This window comes from Cupressus sempervirens, chromosome 4, assembly GCF_028749045.1.
Source record: "Cupressus sempervirens isolate cs-2001-9-10 chromosome 4, ASM2874904v1, whole genome shotgun sequence".
Classification (NCBI taxonomy): domain Eukaryota; kingdom Viridiplantae; phylum Streptophyta; class Pinopsida; order Cupressales; family Cupressaceae; genus Cupressus; species Cupressus sempervirens.
Genome location: NC_143121.1, coordinates 279,605,672 through 279,620,054, shown reverse-complemented (window position 1 = coordinate 279,620,054; position 14,383 = coordinate 279,605,672). Strand labels below are relative to the sequence as shown.

Here is a 14,383-nt window from a genome sequence, read left to right as displayed (position 1 = left end):
AAAGAATTTCAAAATCTATACCAACTTTTTTCCCACCCATCCTAATACTAAATGAAAACAATTAATACCTTTATAATTCCTACTATATCTTTCGATACCAACCTTATATGGTCATCTTTAAAACATTTCGAAAATGTGTTTTTTGCATGTTCTTATGTGTTTTTTACTTCAAGCATGTAGCTAACGACTTTTTTTAAACCAAAATTTGATGTAATGAAAAGGGTTTCTTAAGAATGTTCTTAGATTTTCATAAATTTAAGGTTTGTCAAATTACGAGTTCAGTAAGTAATTATTACTTATTTTCTAATGGAGTTAGCTGCAAAGTATTGATTGACATACTGGTTGAAAAATAGCTATAACTTTCAAACCATATAAGATTTGTGAAATCCAAAAGATGCATCACATTCTATGCTTCAACTAGTATAAGGAAAAAAAAAAAAACTTAATTTTGATTTTCTTTGAACTAGTTAAGGTGGTCAGACACGGGAGTTTTTTAATTCTGAAAATAGTATAGTAGAAAATTCATAATTAATAATTTATTTAGAATAAAAATTCCCAAAAATATGCGTCACATCTAGGCATGAGTCTACTTTTTATATCTAAAATTATATTTAAAAATATTATCATTTCATTATGATTAGGGTGGTCAGACATACACCTACTTTTTATTTTTGCCCTGAAATTTTTGTAGTACTGCATTAAAATCCAAACTTTTGACTAATCAAATGTTTTTTTCTCTAGATAAGGCCTTGTATTTTAGAAACTAGATTCAATTTCCTTCAGATTATTTTCTTACAACTTTTTGATATAAAGTCTAGAACCACTTTAAAATGATGTGTCAAGTTGACATAACCTTGATTTGCTAGTTTTTCACTGCCACTTAAGGCCATAGTTTGGTACACCATGATCCTGCACATACCCTACATGCTGGCCCAAAATCTCAATAAAATAGGGCCCAAAATTTTTTTTGGGTGATGCCCTGAGCCCCAAAGAATTTATGAAGTATGTACAATACTTTCTTTATCAGTTGACACAAAGTAACAATCTCCCGCTTAGGGATTGATTAAGCTCCACACTAAACAATAATATCCCACTTGGACACTGATCCTATAGCTATGTCACTACTCCATGAGGCTTCTACTAGATCAAACCACCCTAGACTCTACAGTTCTTTTATTCACGTTCAATCTAGAAGACCAACCGAAGTTGAAGAGGACTTCAACTTCTCCCTTGTTACTGCCTTTATAAATATATCTGTTGGATTTTCATATGGATGTATCTTGTCTAGCTTTAATTTTCCATCCTCCAAAATTAATTGAATGAAATGGTACCATAACTATATGTGTTTGGTCTTTGAATGGAGAGCTGAATTCTAGGCAAGATGAATGGCACTTTGACTATCTGTAAAAAAATAATTATCCTTTTGAGGATGTCCTAGTTCTTCTAAGAAGAACCAAAGCCATATCATCTCCTTGGCTACCTCTGTACTACATAGCAGCTACATACTCTACCTCTATAGTAGATAAAGCATTAACCTTCTGTAACCTAGAAACCTAGCTCACAATTGCCCCACCAATAGTAAAGACATAACCTATAGTACTCCGCCTAGTATCAATATCCCCTATCAAATCTAAGTCAACATAGCCCTGTAAATCAATAGTAGAGCCCTCAAAGTGTAAACACTTATTGGATTTTCCTCTTAGATATCTGAGAATCAATTTGACTGCATGCCAATGCTTAATTCCTGGATGACTCATATACCTGCTAACAACTCCCATTGCATGTGCAATATCTAGCCTGACACATACCATAGCATACATCAAGCTTGCTACAGTTGAAGCATAGGGTACCTTGGACATCTTATCCTCCTCTTCTTGTGTCTTGGGGCACATATCCTTAGTCAACTTCAAATGACAAGGTAAAGGTGTGCTAATAGCTTTAGCATTCTCCATAGAGAAAAATTGCAACACCTTCTCAACATAATCATCTTAAGATAGCATCAACTTTCCGTTTGTGGACTATCTCTGTAAATCTTCATACCAAGGATTTTTTTTGCTGCCCCCAAATCCTTGATAGAAAATGCATGCGCTAACTACCATTTCAACCCCTTAATATGATCCATGTTAGACCCAGCTACAAGCATATCATCAACATATAAATATAAAATAATGTAACTATCATCATCCAACCTCTTAAAATAAATACAATGATCTGAATGACACTTATTGTATCCATGCTCATACATAAAACTATCAAATTTCAAATACCATTGCCAAGGTGCTTGCTTTAAGCTATATAAACTTTTCTTCAATTTGCACACTAAGTGCTCCTTACATTTGACCTCAAATCCCCGTGGCTGAGATATATATATCTCTTCATCCAAATCACCATGAGTGAAGGCTATTTTAATATCAAGTTGCTCCAAATGCAAGCCTTCAGTAGTCAGAAGACTTAAAACAATACAGATAGAAGTCATCTTAATAACAGGAGAAAATATCTCATCAAAATCGATTCCTTTTTTCTATACAAATCCTTTTACAACCACAACTAACCTATCCTTAAATCTTTTCTTACCTCCATCCTCTTCTTTTAACCTATAAAACCACTTATTTTGTAAAGCTCTTTTACCTATAGCCAATTTGCATAAATCTCATATCTTATTCTTCAACAAAGAGTCCATTTCATCTTTCATTGTAGACTCCCACTAAATCTTAATATCCACCTGCACACCTTCATCATAACAGTCAAGTTCACTAGCATTAGTAAGTAAAATTGAATAGAAAGAGGGAGAAAATCTTTCTAGAGGTCTAATTTTCCTTGTTGATCGTCTAACATTCACTGGTGTGCTGGTATTTGTTGTTGCTATTATTGTACATCATGAGGAATAGCTGGAACATCACTTTTGGAGTATCATCTAGCACTACATAATCATCTTCTTTCTTCTCATGTTGCTGCAATAGATCTTTGTACAACACTTTCTCATTGAATATGACATCCCTACTTCTTACAATTTTATGATTTTCAAAATCCCAAAGCCTATAACCAAATTCATTAATGCCATATCCAAAAAATACACATTTCTTTGATTTAGCTTCTAGCTTGGTTCTATTTTCATAATCTATGTGAGAAAAAGCTTCACAACCCAAAGGAGTAGAGGGACCTCTATTAATCAAATATACAACAATATTGACTTCCTCTACCCACATGTGTAAGGGAAACCTAGTATGCAACCTTATGCTCCTCACATGCTCCATTACAGTCTTGTTCATGCATTTAACCACTTTATTTTCCTATGGAGTCTTTGGAACAATTTTCTGTCTACAAATACCATTAGTGGAGCAATAATATTTAAATTCATGACTGCAATACTCACCACCATTATCAGATCTGAGATATTTTAATTTTTTACCAGTCTCATTTTCAACCAAGCATTTCCATTTCTTAAAAAGTTTGAAATACATCACATTTCTATCTAAGGAAATAAACCCATGCTTTTCTAGTTGCATCATCAATAAATGTAACATAATAATGAGAGCCTCCAAGGGAAGATACCTGAGCCAGTCTACACACATTAGTATGCACAAGCTCTAATTTCTCTTTTTTGTTTTCCTTACCAGTCTTTACAAAATCACTCTCTCTTGTTTCCCATACACACAACTTTCACATAAATCCATATTAACACATTTTAGACCTAGTAAAAATTTATTTGAATGAAATAATTTCATACCTTTCTCACTCATGTGCCCAAGTCTATTGTGCCACAATGCTGTATAAGAATTTACAACAACTATTTGTTCTCCCTCCTCAATAGTAGCAACTATTCTTGAACATTCATTTTTCTCTGAAACAATTAAAGTAGAAGGAACAATATGACCTGTACAAAGATATAAGGTGCCTGCTTTCACACCTTTTGCTACTACAAAGGAACCTTTTGAAACCTTCCAATTTTTATCATTAAAAGTAACTACACAACCCTCATCACCAAGTTGCCCTGCTGAAATTAAATTCCTACTCAGCCTTGGAACATGTCTTACCTCATAATAGCTAATGATTCCCATTCTACAACTTAAGCTTAACTTTTCCCTTTCCAATAATCTGATAGGGTTTATTATCCCCCAAATAAACAAGTCCAAAATCACCTTGGACATAATCAATTAAATAACCTTTATTTGGTGTATTATGAAATGAAGCACCAGAATCTAAAATCTAGGAATCATCAACACTTTCTAAAGATAGAAGCAAAACATCTTCTTCAAATTTGTTACTTACCACATTTGCCTCCTTATCTCCATCTAGTTTATCTCCTTCATTTTTTTTTCAATTCCAACAATCTTTCTTTTTATATCCTAGTTTCCCATAGTACCAATAGTCGTTCGGTCCTCTCGATTGAGACCTCATCCCCTTTGACTTTCCTCTTGATTTTTTACAATTTCTAAAATTACTTCCTCTCTTAGTTGTTCTACCCCTACTTTGTGCATTCAAAGCACTTCTAATGTAGATCCATTGAGATTTTCCTACAAGTTTCCTCACTCAAAATAATACCAATCACATCATCATATTTTAGGGTACTAGATCTAAGAACATAATTACTCATAACTATTACCAAGCCATTCCAACTTTCAGGTAAAGAAGACAAAATCAAGAGAGCCCTAATTTCTTCATCAAAATTGATACCCACAGAAGATAATTGACTAGTAATAGTATCAAACTCATTTAAATGGTCTGCAATAGATCCACTTTTTTCCATTTTTATATTAAATAAACACTTCATGAGAAATACCTTGTTTGAAGTGGAGGGCTTTTCATACAGTTTTGCTAGGGTTTGCATCAATTCTTCTTTTGTCTTCACTTTTGTAATATTAAATGCCACCGATGGTGCCAAGCATAATCGAATGCTTTCAAGTGCCTTTCTATCCAATAGATCCCATTCATCATTTGACATAGATCCCTGATTCTTGGCTTTTCCTTCTAATGACTTCCATAAATCCTTCTGATAAAGATAGTCTTCCATTTGCATCTTCCATAATTGGAAGTTCTACCCATTAAACTTGTCAACCCTCAGTTTACCCTCGTCTACCATTACTTCCACTCAACCATGAGACTCCCACTCAACCGTGAGACTTTCCTATAGAGGATAACTAAAAAAAAAACCTCACTCTAATACCACTTGTGAGGATTAAACCATGAACAGAAATAGCAATTACATGCAAATATAACCAATATTAAGAAAATAACAGATCACATAGAAAATAACACAAGACACCAAGATTTAACATGGTTCACCCAAACCCTAGGCTACGTCCACCAAATAGCACGTCTGATATTATTATGATCTAGTGATTACAACCTAATTACAATCTGTAATCCCTTACAGCTCAATATCATCGCAAAAACCAATTTTCACATCACAACTATAAAACAATCCCTAACCCTTAGCCCTTTTATACAAGTATTTTTACCACTTTAGGGTTATAATTAATAATTACATGTCAGCCCAAAATTCCAATAAAATAGGGCCCAACTCTTTTTTTTTTTGGGGTGATGCCCCAAGCCCCAAAGAATTTATGAAGTATGTACAGTACATTCCTGATCAGTCACCACAAACTAACAATTGCACTGAGCAAGACTTGGTCCCTCATGGGCTCTTTGTAAGCTAGTCAACTCCACTAGTAGACCAAGGACCCATTGACAACTTGATAATGCTAGTTTCCCTTAACTTAAACTCATACATAAAAGTTGTTGCCTACATATAATAGGTTCATAATGGAAAATAAATGACAACTCCCAACTAAGTCTTTTTGGGATTTAAAAACATATTCTTTTGTTGATGTAGTGGTTTTCAATGCCATCTATGCCTCTTATTCATTTTAGAGCTATAAAGTGGGAAACTTCAAGCTGAATTGGTGTTTAGAAATCATCTCTTTCCTTGTAAGTTATTAATATTATGATGGCTCTCAATCTTGGAACCAAACCAGTGTAGTTATGTGTGCATTTTTTCATATCGATGAAGTCCTTGAGAATATTCGAGTATTGGTGTATGTACTTGCCTAGTTAAGATGCATAGGGGATAGACAAACAACTCCTTCTTTGAACTCGAGTTTCCATTGTTTAATGTCCAAATTAGATAAAATGTCTTTGAACAATTATTGAATAGTATTGAAATTTGATGTGTTATGAAATTGCATAAATCAATAGCCTTAATTATTTTTCTAAAAGTCTTGCACTCATTTCAAAACCCGCCTTAACTTTTTTTGTCTAGTTTCTTTGGTTAAGAACCAAGGATTGAGGGGTATTCATTCTGCTAAATTTGCCTAAGGCATGATCTTGGCCTCATCCCTTTCTAATGTCAAGGGCCTTGCACTTAGCAAGACTTGATCTCTGGTAGACTCTTTGTGAGCTTTCAACTTCACTAGTAGACCAAGGACCCTTTAATGTATAAGAAAATTTAAAAGTAAAAAGGGTTTGATTTTAACTAGAATCTTCCACAAATTGGGCAATTAAGAAATTGTGGATTATTAGCTTTCAACTTTTGTATTCGATATATGACACTGGTTGGTTAGACTGTAAATTAGAAAAAGTCTAGTCATCAATTATTTGGAAATGTGCCTCTTAATTTTGAATCTTGTGAATAAAGAACCTGAATTAAAAATTGAATCGATTAATCTACCAGTCTTACTAAACTAGATGCTAGGAGGATGTTCATGGTTTCCGCTAATTAAAGTTCTGCATGCTAAATTGAAAGAACTAGTGTTATTAAAAATGTTGATTAATTATTCATTAGGTATTGATGTTTTCATATTATTGTGTACTTGTGTATTGGTAGTGTACCATAATTTGTTGATAAATTCTAAAAATTATTACATGACCATAATGGTGCATTATGATACTTTCTTTTGTATAGAAGTTGTTACTTGCCTACTATGAGTTTGGTTGCAGGTATAGGAATGGAGAATAGGAATGCATATTGGGAATATGAATGGCTATTCCAATAACAAGTATTTTTTGGAATGGGCATAAGTGCATTTTAGAGGCAAAATGAAAATATGTATTCCTATTCCCCATTCCAAGTGGCATAGCAAACATAAATTAGAAAACATATTCCTATTCCAGCAATCAAACGAAAGATACAATGTTTTTATTGCCCATGGATTAACACTGTGTATGGAATACTCTATTCCCTATTAATGGATATTAAATGTGTTCTTATTCTTGATTGGACTAGTCAAAGAATGAATACCATGCTTAATGGCATAGACTGAAATGCATGCACTGAAAATATTTTTAAAAATGTATACATATCTCTTTTGCAAGCATTCCTTAATTTATGCCTGTGTAGATGTAAATTGATTAAAACTTCTCATATGATATAATTGAAATAATCATCTTATATTAGATGATTTGATGGAATCTTGTACATGCCATTATTGTATCTAAATTATATATTATATAGATAAATGTATGGTTATATTGTTCATGTCATAATGTGCAAACCAACATAATTGAATTGACATCATGGATGCTTCATTAAATGAATAGTTATTGATAATCTTTGGTTATAGTTTAGTGACATGGATGATTGAATAGTCAACTAGAACTCGATCACTGTAATTTCCGCAATTTTCACACTTTTTGATGACGTAACATTTGGTTGGATAGAATGAGATCTTACATATATTGTGTTTGTTGTAGCAATGCTAGTTTATTGTTTCTTAATTCGTGTTTTCAAAAATCTACAAAGAGAAAGCGAAGTCAGGAAATCTATATGAGGATTAAGAAGATGCACAGAGTAGCGTACTTGCGCAGCTCATCTTCGCTAAAATGGTGGTCTACAAGGATTTTAACTACAGTAACCAAAATGTTCACAGTACTGCCATTTATATATGTTGGAGTTAATCTCCAACCGTTACATTTGCTCCTCTCCAATAGTCTCCTTCTCACCTTCAGTTAACTCTTATCAATCTGCTGGATCACGTGAATCTTCTTTTCTTCTCCAGCACTCTATGTTTGCCTCCATTCAAGAATCAATACAGATAGGATACCTTTAGATGAAAATCTAATAGCTAATTAAATACATGTTTGTTTGTTGTGCATATACTGTAGAACACGGGGTAAGTTTTGTGTATAAAGAAAAATCAAAGTGGCTGGAAATATTTTTGGTTTACGAGAAGAGTCCAGAAACTTCTTTCTCTAGCAGTGAAAACAGGGCTGTCATGTGTGCTGGGTGTGCAAAAACAGAGCAGGGGATTTTCAGCCAGTTACAAGAAAAGGTATTCCTAAATATGGCAAAAGAGTAACAGCTCTATGCATGAAAATATATGTGTCGAAAAGTTGTGTTGATATATATATATATATATATATATATATATATAACGTGTTATATGATCTTTCAGTTTATCCTTGTTTTATTACTGTGTTCTATTTTCTCTGTTTCAGTCCTTTTTGTTTTCTCTGTCTTTTGCCAAAAATATACACAAGTATTCCATCCTATGTTTCTTCCTTGGTTGCAGTGTGAATGAAATGAAATATTGTCCTCGTTCGCGGTGTTAACCAATTGGGTAACTACCATTTCTACATAATTATCTGTTTCCATTGAATATTTATGCGTTTATATTGAAGTTTTTAATGTTCCAACGCAAATATTTTATCTAATAAGTCAAATTGTAGTATTGCTATCATAATTTAAGTTTAAGTGTGTATTTTAAATGAAACATTAAAACTACATATAATCACAGTCTGACGAATTATTAAGGATCAGTCATAGAAGTGAGAATTAAGAATGAAAAGAGACATTGCAAAAACGTTGGAGGAGAGGCATGTGAAGCTATGGAAACAGATAGATCCTTGATCAACTGAATAAGATGAGTTGTAATCGTAAGGAGTAGTAATTGGAAGGAAATGCACGCAAAGCTGTAAAAACAGACAAATCCTCAATCAAATAAATAAGTTGAGTATAAATTATTAATTTTAATTGGGCAGTCACTGAAGAAGTGTTTGAAGAAATTGTAGATCTAATATCTGAGATGCATCTTTTAAAAATTAATGAAGTTAATAAATTTAAATAACGTATGATTATAATTATATAAGAGAGGTAAGCATAAAAGTGTAAATATATCTTTGAAAAGAATATTTAGCTCAAAAGAAAAGTGAAGTATTAAAAACAATTTAAAGTTATTTGAGGAGGTTAAAAATGTAATAAAAATTGGAGCAAAAGAAATAGAAACAAATAGTTTATAAGTAGAAGATATTTGGTCACAATTTTTAAAATTGTAATATTTTTATTAAGATTTAATTATCTATTTTTGCAGTTATATTTATTGATTCATTTGTAGTGGTTTAGAAGAACTCATTTCTAATAAGAATAAATGGAACACTTACTACTCATTTTATCTATGTGATATTAACACATGTGAAACACCGCTACTTTTATGAAGTTTTTTTGCCTATGCTAATACTGCTCAGCTCAAGGGCCCTTAACTACTGAGTTCCCTTTAAGATTAATCTAACTTTGCTTGCAAAGTCATTTGTAAGACTTTCATCAAGTGTTATGTTATGTGAACCACTCATTAGAAAGCACCTTAAGCTGGTCATGATAGATAGGACATATTTTCTACAATAAGTCAAATTTAATCTTACTATCACAATTCAACTATAGGGTTTTGAATCTAAGACTTAGACATTCACACTAAGATAAAGATGGAGTTTTTGTGTGAGATGTTACAGTCTCAAACACCTGTCTCTTTGTTAGATCATCATATAGTTGCATGGAATGCATGACATTAGGCATGCTGAAAGACTATTTCTTTATGGTTCTATTTAGCTGTGCGTTAAAAATCTATATAAAAGGCCTATTAGCTATATAGAAACCAATCTGCTGTTGGCAAAAGTCCGTGTAAGCAGAAAAATATTTCGATTGAGGCATGATTGAGTTAATTCGTTGTCGAGTATTGTTACAAGTTTGTCGTGAAATTTTTATGAGCCCTGTTTTCTCTATTTTACCCTGTTTCCAAAATTTTACACCCAGACATTTTATGCAATATGTGGCATTCCACAAAAGGCACATGAACAGTTCGATTATTCCCTTGACATATCTGTTCACCCGCAGTTACCCTGATTATAAGGGTGCGGTTGATCTACTGGCTAATAAAAGGATTGATCATTTTCATTTCCTGTCAGTTACGCTCTTCAGTGGGAGATCAGAGTTTTGCGATGCATAGGGATCTTTTTTCGAACTTCGATCAATAGTTTTCTCGCTGTTTTGATATAACAGACACTACATAAGTAATGGATTGCGATTTCCATTTTCTTTTAACCACCCAATTTCATGATTGATCTATGGTAATTTTCATATTATCTTTTTTTTAAAAGTAATGTTGAGTATTAATTTGTGTAGCTAATTTAATTTAGAAAACGGAGTTAAAAGGATTTAATACCCTCAAAAGTCAAAGGATTAAAATGCACTTGTTATGTTCAACCATTATGATCTTTGTTTCGATTACTTTGCCTGAATATCTTTCAGTTCTTCACTTTTAGTTAAGAACCATGTTAATTTCAGATCTAGGGTTCCTATCAACCCTAGAACTTTAAACACATAACAATGGCGTAACAATATCCCATCGCTAGAATAAGACCCTGCCCTATGAAGACAAATGCTTCAGAAATCCTCTGTATTATTCTGTTCAATACCGGAACTGTTCGTAACAGTCTCTCCACCAGATTGCGATTAACTAACAGTTGACAATCCTATTTAGCAGCTGTCGAAAATCCTCTAACAATTTCAAAATTACAATCTACCGACCAAAATTAATTGCATTAGCACTCTGCTTCCGCAAATCAGAAATAAATAGGAAGGAATGAAATCCAATGTAATCTAGTATTGACTGTTCGTCGCAGATAGGTGACTGACAGAGACCCAGGAAACAGAGATTTCCAACAGTATACGGTTATGGAACGCTCTGGAAGGCCAATGCACATTGCACATCAATATTTCTAACACTCTTATCAATGTTTTCAGAAAAAGTGATATCTAAGTCTTTTTTCCATCTAAACAAATACTCTGTAAATTTCCGGGAAAGACTCGCAGACCATATCCCGTATTCAAAGTGAACACATAAACTTAACAACAACATAATATAGGTTATGTTTATGGCACTCTACTTTTCAATTCCGCTTACATCGAAATAACAATATAAACATGATAAATAAGGAAGCGATAGAGCTTTGCTAGAAATTACCAGGTTCGCGGATGGAGTAACAGAGACTTAAACAGTGAATTATTGCAACAGGTCGATCACCACACTCGGATTAATAGATTTGATTTTGTTCCGGTACTCTCCGCCTTCCTTTAACGCCTCACTTGCTTGTGTAGATCCATGAAACTCAATCTGCTTAAGACCTCTCAAACGCTCCAAGCCGTCTGGGACTTTCTTCAGATTCTGGCATCCCTTCATCGACAATTTCTCCAGGCGTGGCATCGCTCCGTCTTCGAAATTGGAAATCTCGCACAAGTAAGGAAAGTCTGAGATTTCTAGGAACCGCAGCTTTTGAAACCCTAACCAAGATCCAAATGTCGGCGGCAACGCTGTGCACTTATGGTTCTGAAACAAGCATAGACTCTCCAAGCACCGCATTGTTCCCAATTCTGTATACCTTATACAATCACCGTTGATCTGGAGTACTCTGAGCTTTTGAAAAGTGGATACTGAACTTGGCAGATCGAAATTCCAGAGGAAAAGCTTCTCAATATTCTCCATGGCTTTCATGGAATCAGGAAGACAAGGAAGATCCGCTGCATTCTCAAACTGAATCGGTGGAATCTCATTAGCTATTGCCAGAAAACGCATCTTCACCAACTGCTCAAGAACACCTTCCTCTATAGCTTCTAGTTCCTCTCTAAAATTAACATTTAGACATAGCTCTTCAAGTTTGGTCAGACTGGCGAAATGCTCTAGTTTTAGTAATTTATTCCCCTCAATGGAAAGGTTGAGATAATCTGATACAAGTATCCTCAATGACAAGAGCTTTGATATCCCAGCGGGCATGTAACTGGTTAATTCTTCAGAGCAACCAGCCACATTGAGATGCTCCAGATTTCGAAGCTCCCCAATCCATTCCGGTAGCCGTGTTACTCTTCTGCACCCGGAAATGATAAGAGAGCGAAGATTGGTGATTTTTCTAACACAAGTTGGAACCTGCTTGATTTCTGTGCGACTCAAATTCAAAAGTCTGACAAGCCTCAGGTTTGCAACGGATTCCGGTAGCGTTGTGATGCGAGTGCTGCTCAAGTCAAGAATCCTCAATACTTTCATACTGGAAAAGAACTGCTCTGAAATAGTAGAAAAATCATTGTTACATAATGTCAAAGTCTTGACAGATCCAAAACTACCCATACCGATTTGTGCAATGGTGCGGTCATCTATTCTTTTAGCCGCCAACAATAGCCGACGAAAGTTGCGGTACCCGCTTCTCTTTTGCTCAGGTCGGCCATTCTTCAAGGCTTCCTCTATACTAAATGCACATTTACTTTTCTTTGATATAATCATCACCAAATCAAGTAATAAATTGTGCAGCTTAAGCGATTGATTTCGCTGAGCATCAGTGTCTACCGTCTCCAGCAAACATAGCCTTTGAAGATGATTTATGTATTGCCATCCGATATCTTGTTGGTTTTGTCCCTCTGGTATCAATTCTTCTGCTATCCACAGATTTATGAGATACTGAGGATCTATTTTAGCGTCCTCGTGAAAGAAAGAAAGAAATGCGAAACAGAGCTTAAGATTAGGAGGCAGAGAAAGATAACACAAAAGAAGAATCTCCATAACTGGATCCTCGGTATAAGATACCGTTCCTAGCTGCTCCGATTTGGATCGCCACTCCATCGGGGAAGTGTTGCCCGCCAGAGACGCTGCCACTGTTTTGACAGCCAGGGGCAATCTCCTACATCCTCTTTCAATTTCAGCAGCAATACTTTCAAGTTGAGGTGGAGGTAGATTTTGGTGCTGATCAGGGAAAGCAAAAGAACAAAATAAGTCCCAGCTCTCCTCCTCTGACAAAGGTTGCAACCCATAAACAATGGTGGGCTTCATGTCTTCGAACACGTCTCTGCGTCGTGTCGTAATCAGAATTTTGCACTGGCTATCATGATCCCCAATTGGTAGGCCAAGTCTATTTATTAAATCCAGACATGCCATCGGGACATCATCCAGCACAATGAGAGATCTTGTCTGTCTTAAGCGCTTAAGAATAGACTGCGCTGCTCGCATCTCATCTACTCTTTTCTCAACGATCCCTATCAAATCTATTTCAAAGGCCAAAGTCTCTTGCAACTTTTGAATGGAGTAAGTTTGAGAAACAGTGAGCCAGATTGAGTGATCAAACCTACTCTTTACTCTGTTGAAAACAAGCTGTGTCAGAAATGTCTTCCCGACGCCGCCCATACCAACGACGGCAATGACAGAGTGGTCATGAATTAGGCTGCTGAGCTCTTTAACCTTCTGTTCAGTAGCCATCGGTTGTGAAGGGCGCTCTCTTTGACCAGATCCCGTCAAATTTTCATTCTGCGATTCACTTGTGGAGGGCTTGTCTTGTCCTTGAGTAAGATTCCGCCGCACTGCATCATTGACAGTGTATGCTATTCTATCATTCAGATCTTTAATTCGACGTGTGATTTTATAGCGAGAGCCTAATTTAGAATAGCCGAAAGTGCAGAGACAGGAGGATTGGGCGCTTTCTATGTCAGCCGGGGCTTTAGATTCAATAGAAAATTCTTCGAGTATGTCCTCGGCATCCCAAGCGATCTCTTCAACGCCCTCAAGCCAGCTTTTCAGGGAGGCATCATGTGCACTCCGCGCATCTGCATCTCTGAGATAGCCTCTTATACGTATGAGATTCTTTCTCAGCCATTCAAAATTGTCCCTGAAGTTGAGGACGAGTGGAGTCGATTCTGCTTCCTTCTCATTAATAATGGCATCAAGCTTTCCAACCAGGAGATTGATCAAACCATATGTAAAAGATGCCATATTTGATTTTTAAATCACAATTGAGAAGCGAAAGCTTACTACCCAGATATTGATAAAATGATTCAACCAACAAAAACAATGGCCGAAACTGAAACAATTTTTGGTACATATGGGAAAGATAAGAATCTATAACAGTGTAGGAAAGATGTTGGGAAGGTATCTTATCCTTGTTCAAGTATGCTCCTTTCCTGTTTTCGGAGACTACTATTACTCAATAATGATATTTACTGAAATGATTTTCGGAACTTCACTTTATCTTGTGTCATTATATATATATATATATATATATATATATATTGTTTCTCTTAAAAACTTCAATATGTTAAAAGGAAGTTGAAGCATTGGAACAGGTATTGTTTTGGTAATCT

At 35.0% G+C, this 14,383-nt stretch overlaps 1 protein-coding gene across 3 annotated transcripts in view; it reads right to left on the bottom strand.

Annotated features, from left to right (window-relative positions):
- Positions 1–14,152, bottom strand: part of LOC149561087 (putative disease resistance protein At1g61300) — a 74,179-nt gene extending 60,027 nt beyond the window's left edge. For all 3 annotated transcript variants that reach the window (XM_089824954.1, XM_089824956.1, XM_089824955.1), the window contains exon 1: positions 11,232–14,152. In XM_089824954.1, the coding sequence (XP_089681080.1) occupies positions 11,271–14,015 (2,745 nt within the window). In that variant the 5' untranslated portion in view covers positions 14,016–14,152 and the 3' untranslated portion in view covers positions 11,232–11,270. The remainder of the gene's footprint in view (positions 1–11,231) is intronic.
- Positions 14,153–14,383: the final 231 nt, after the last annotated feature.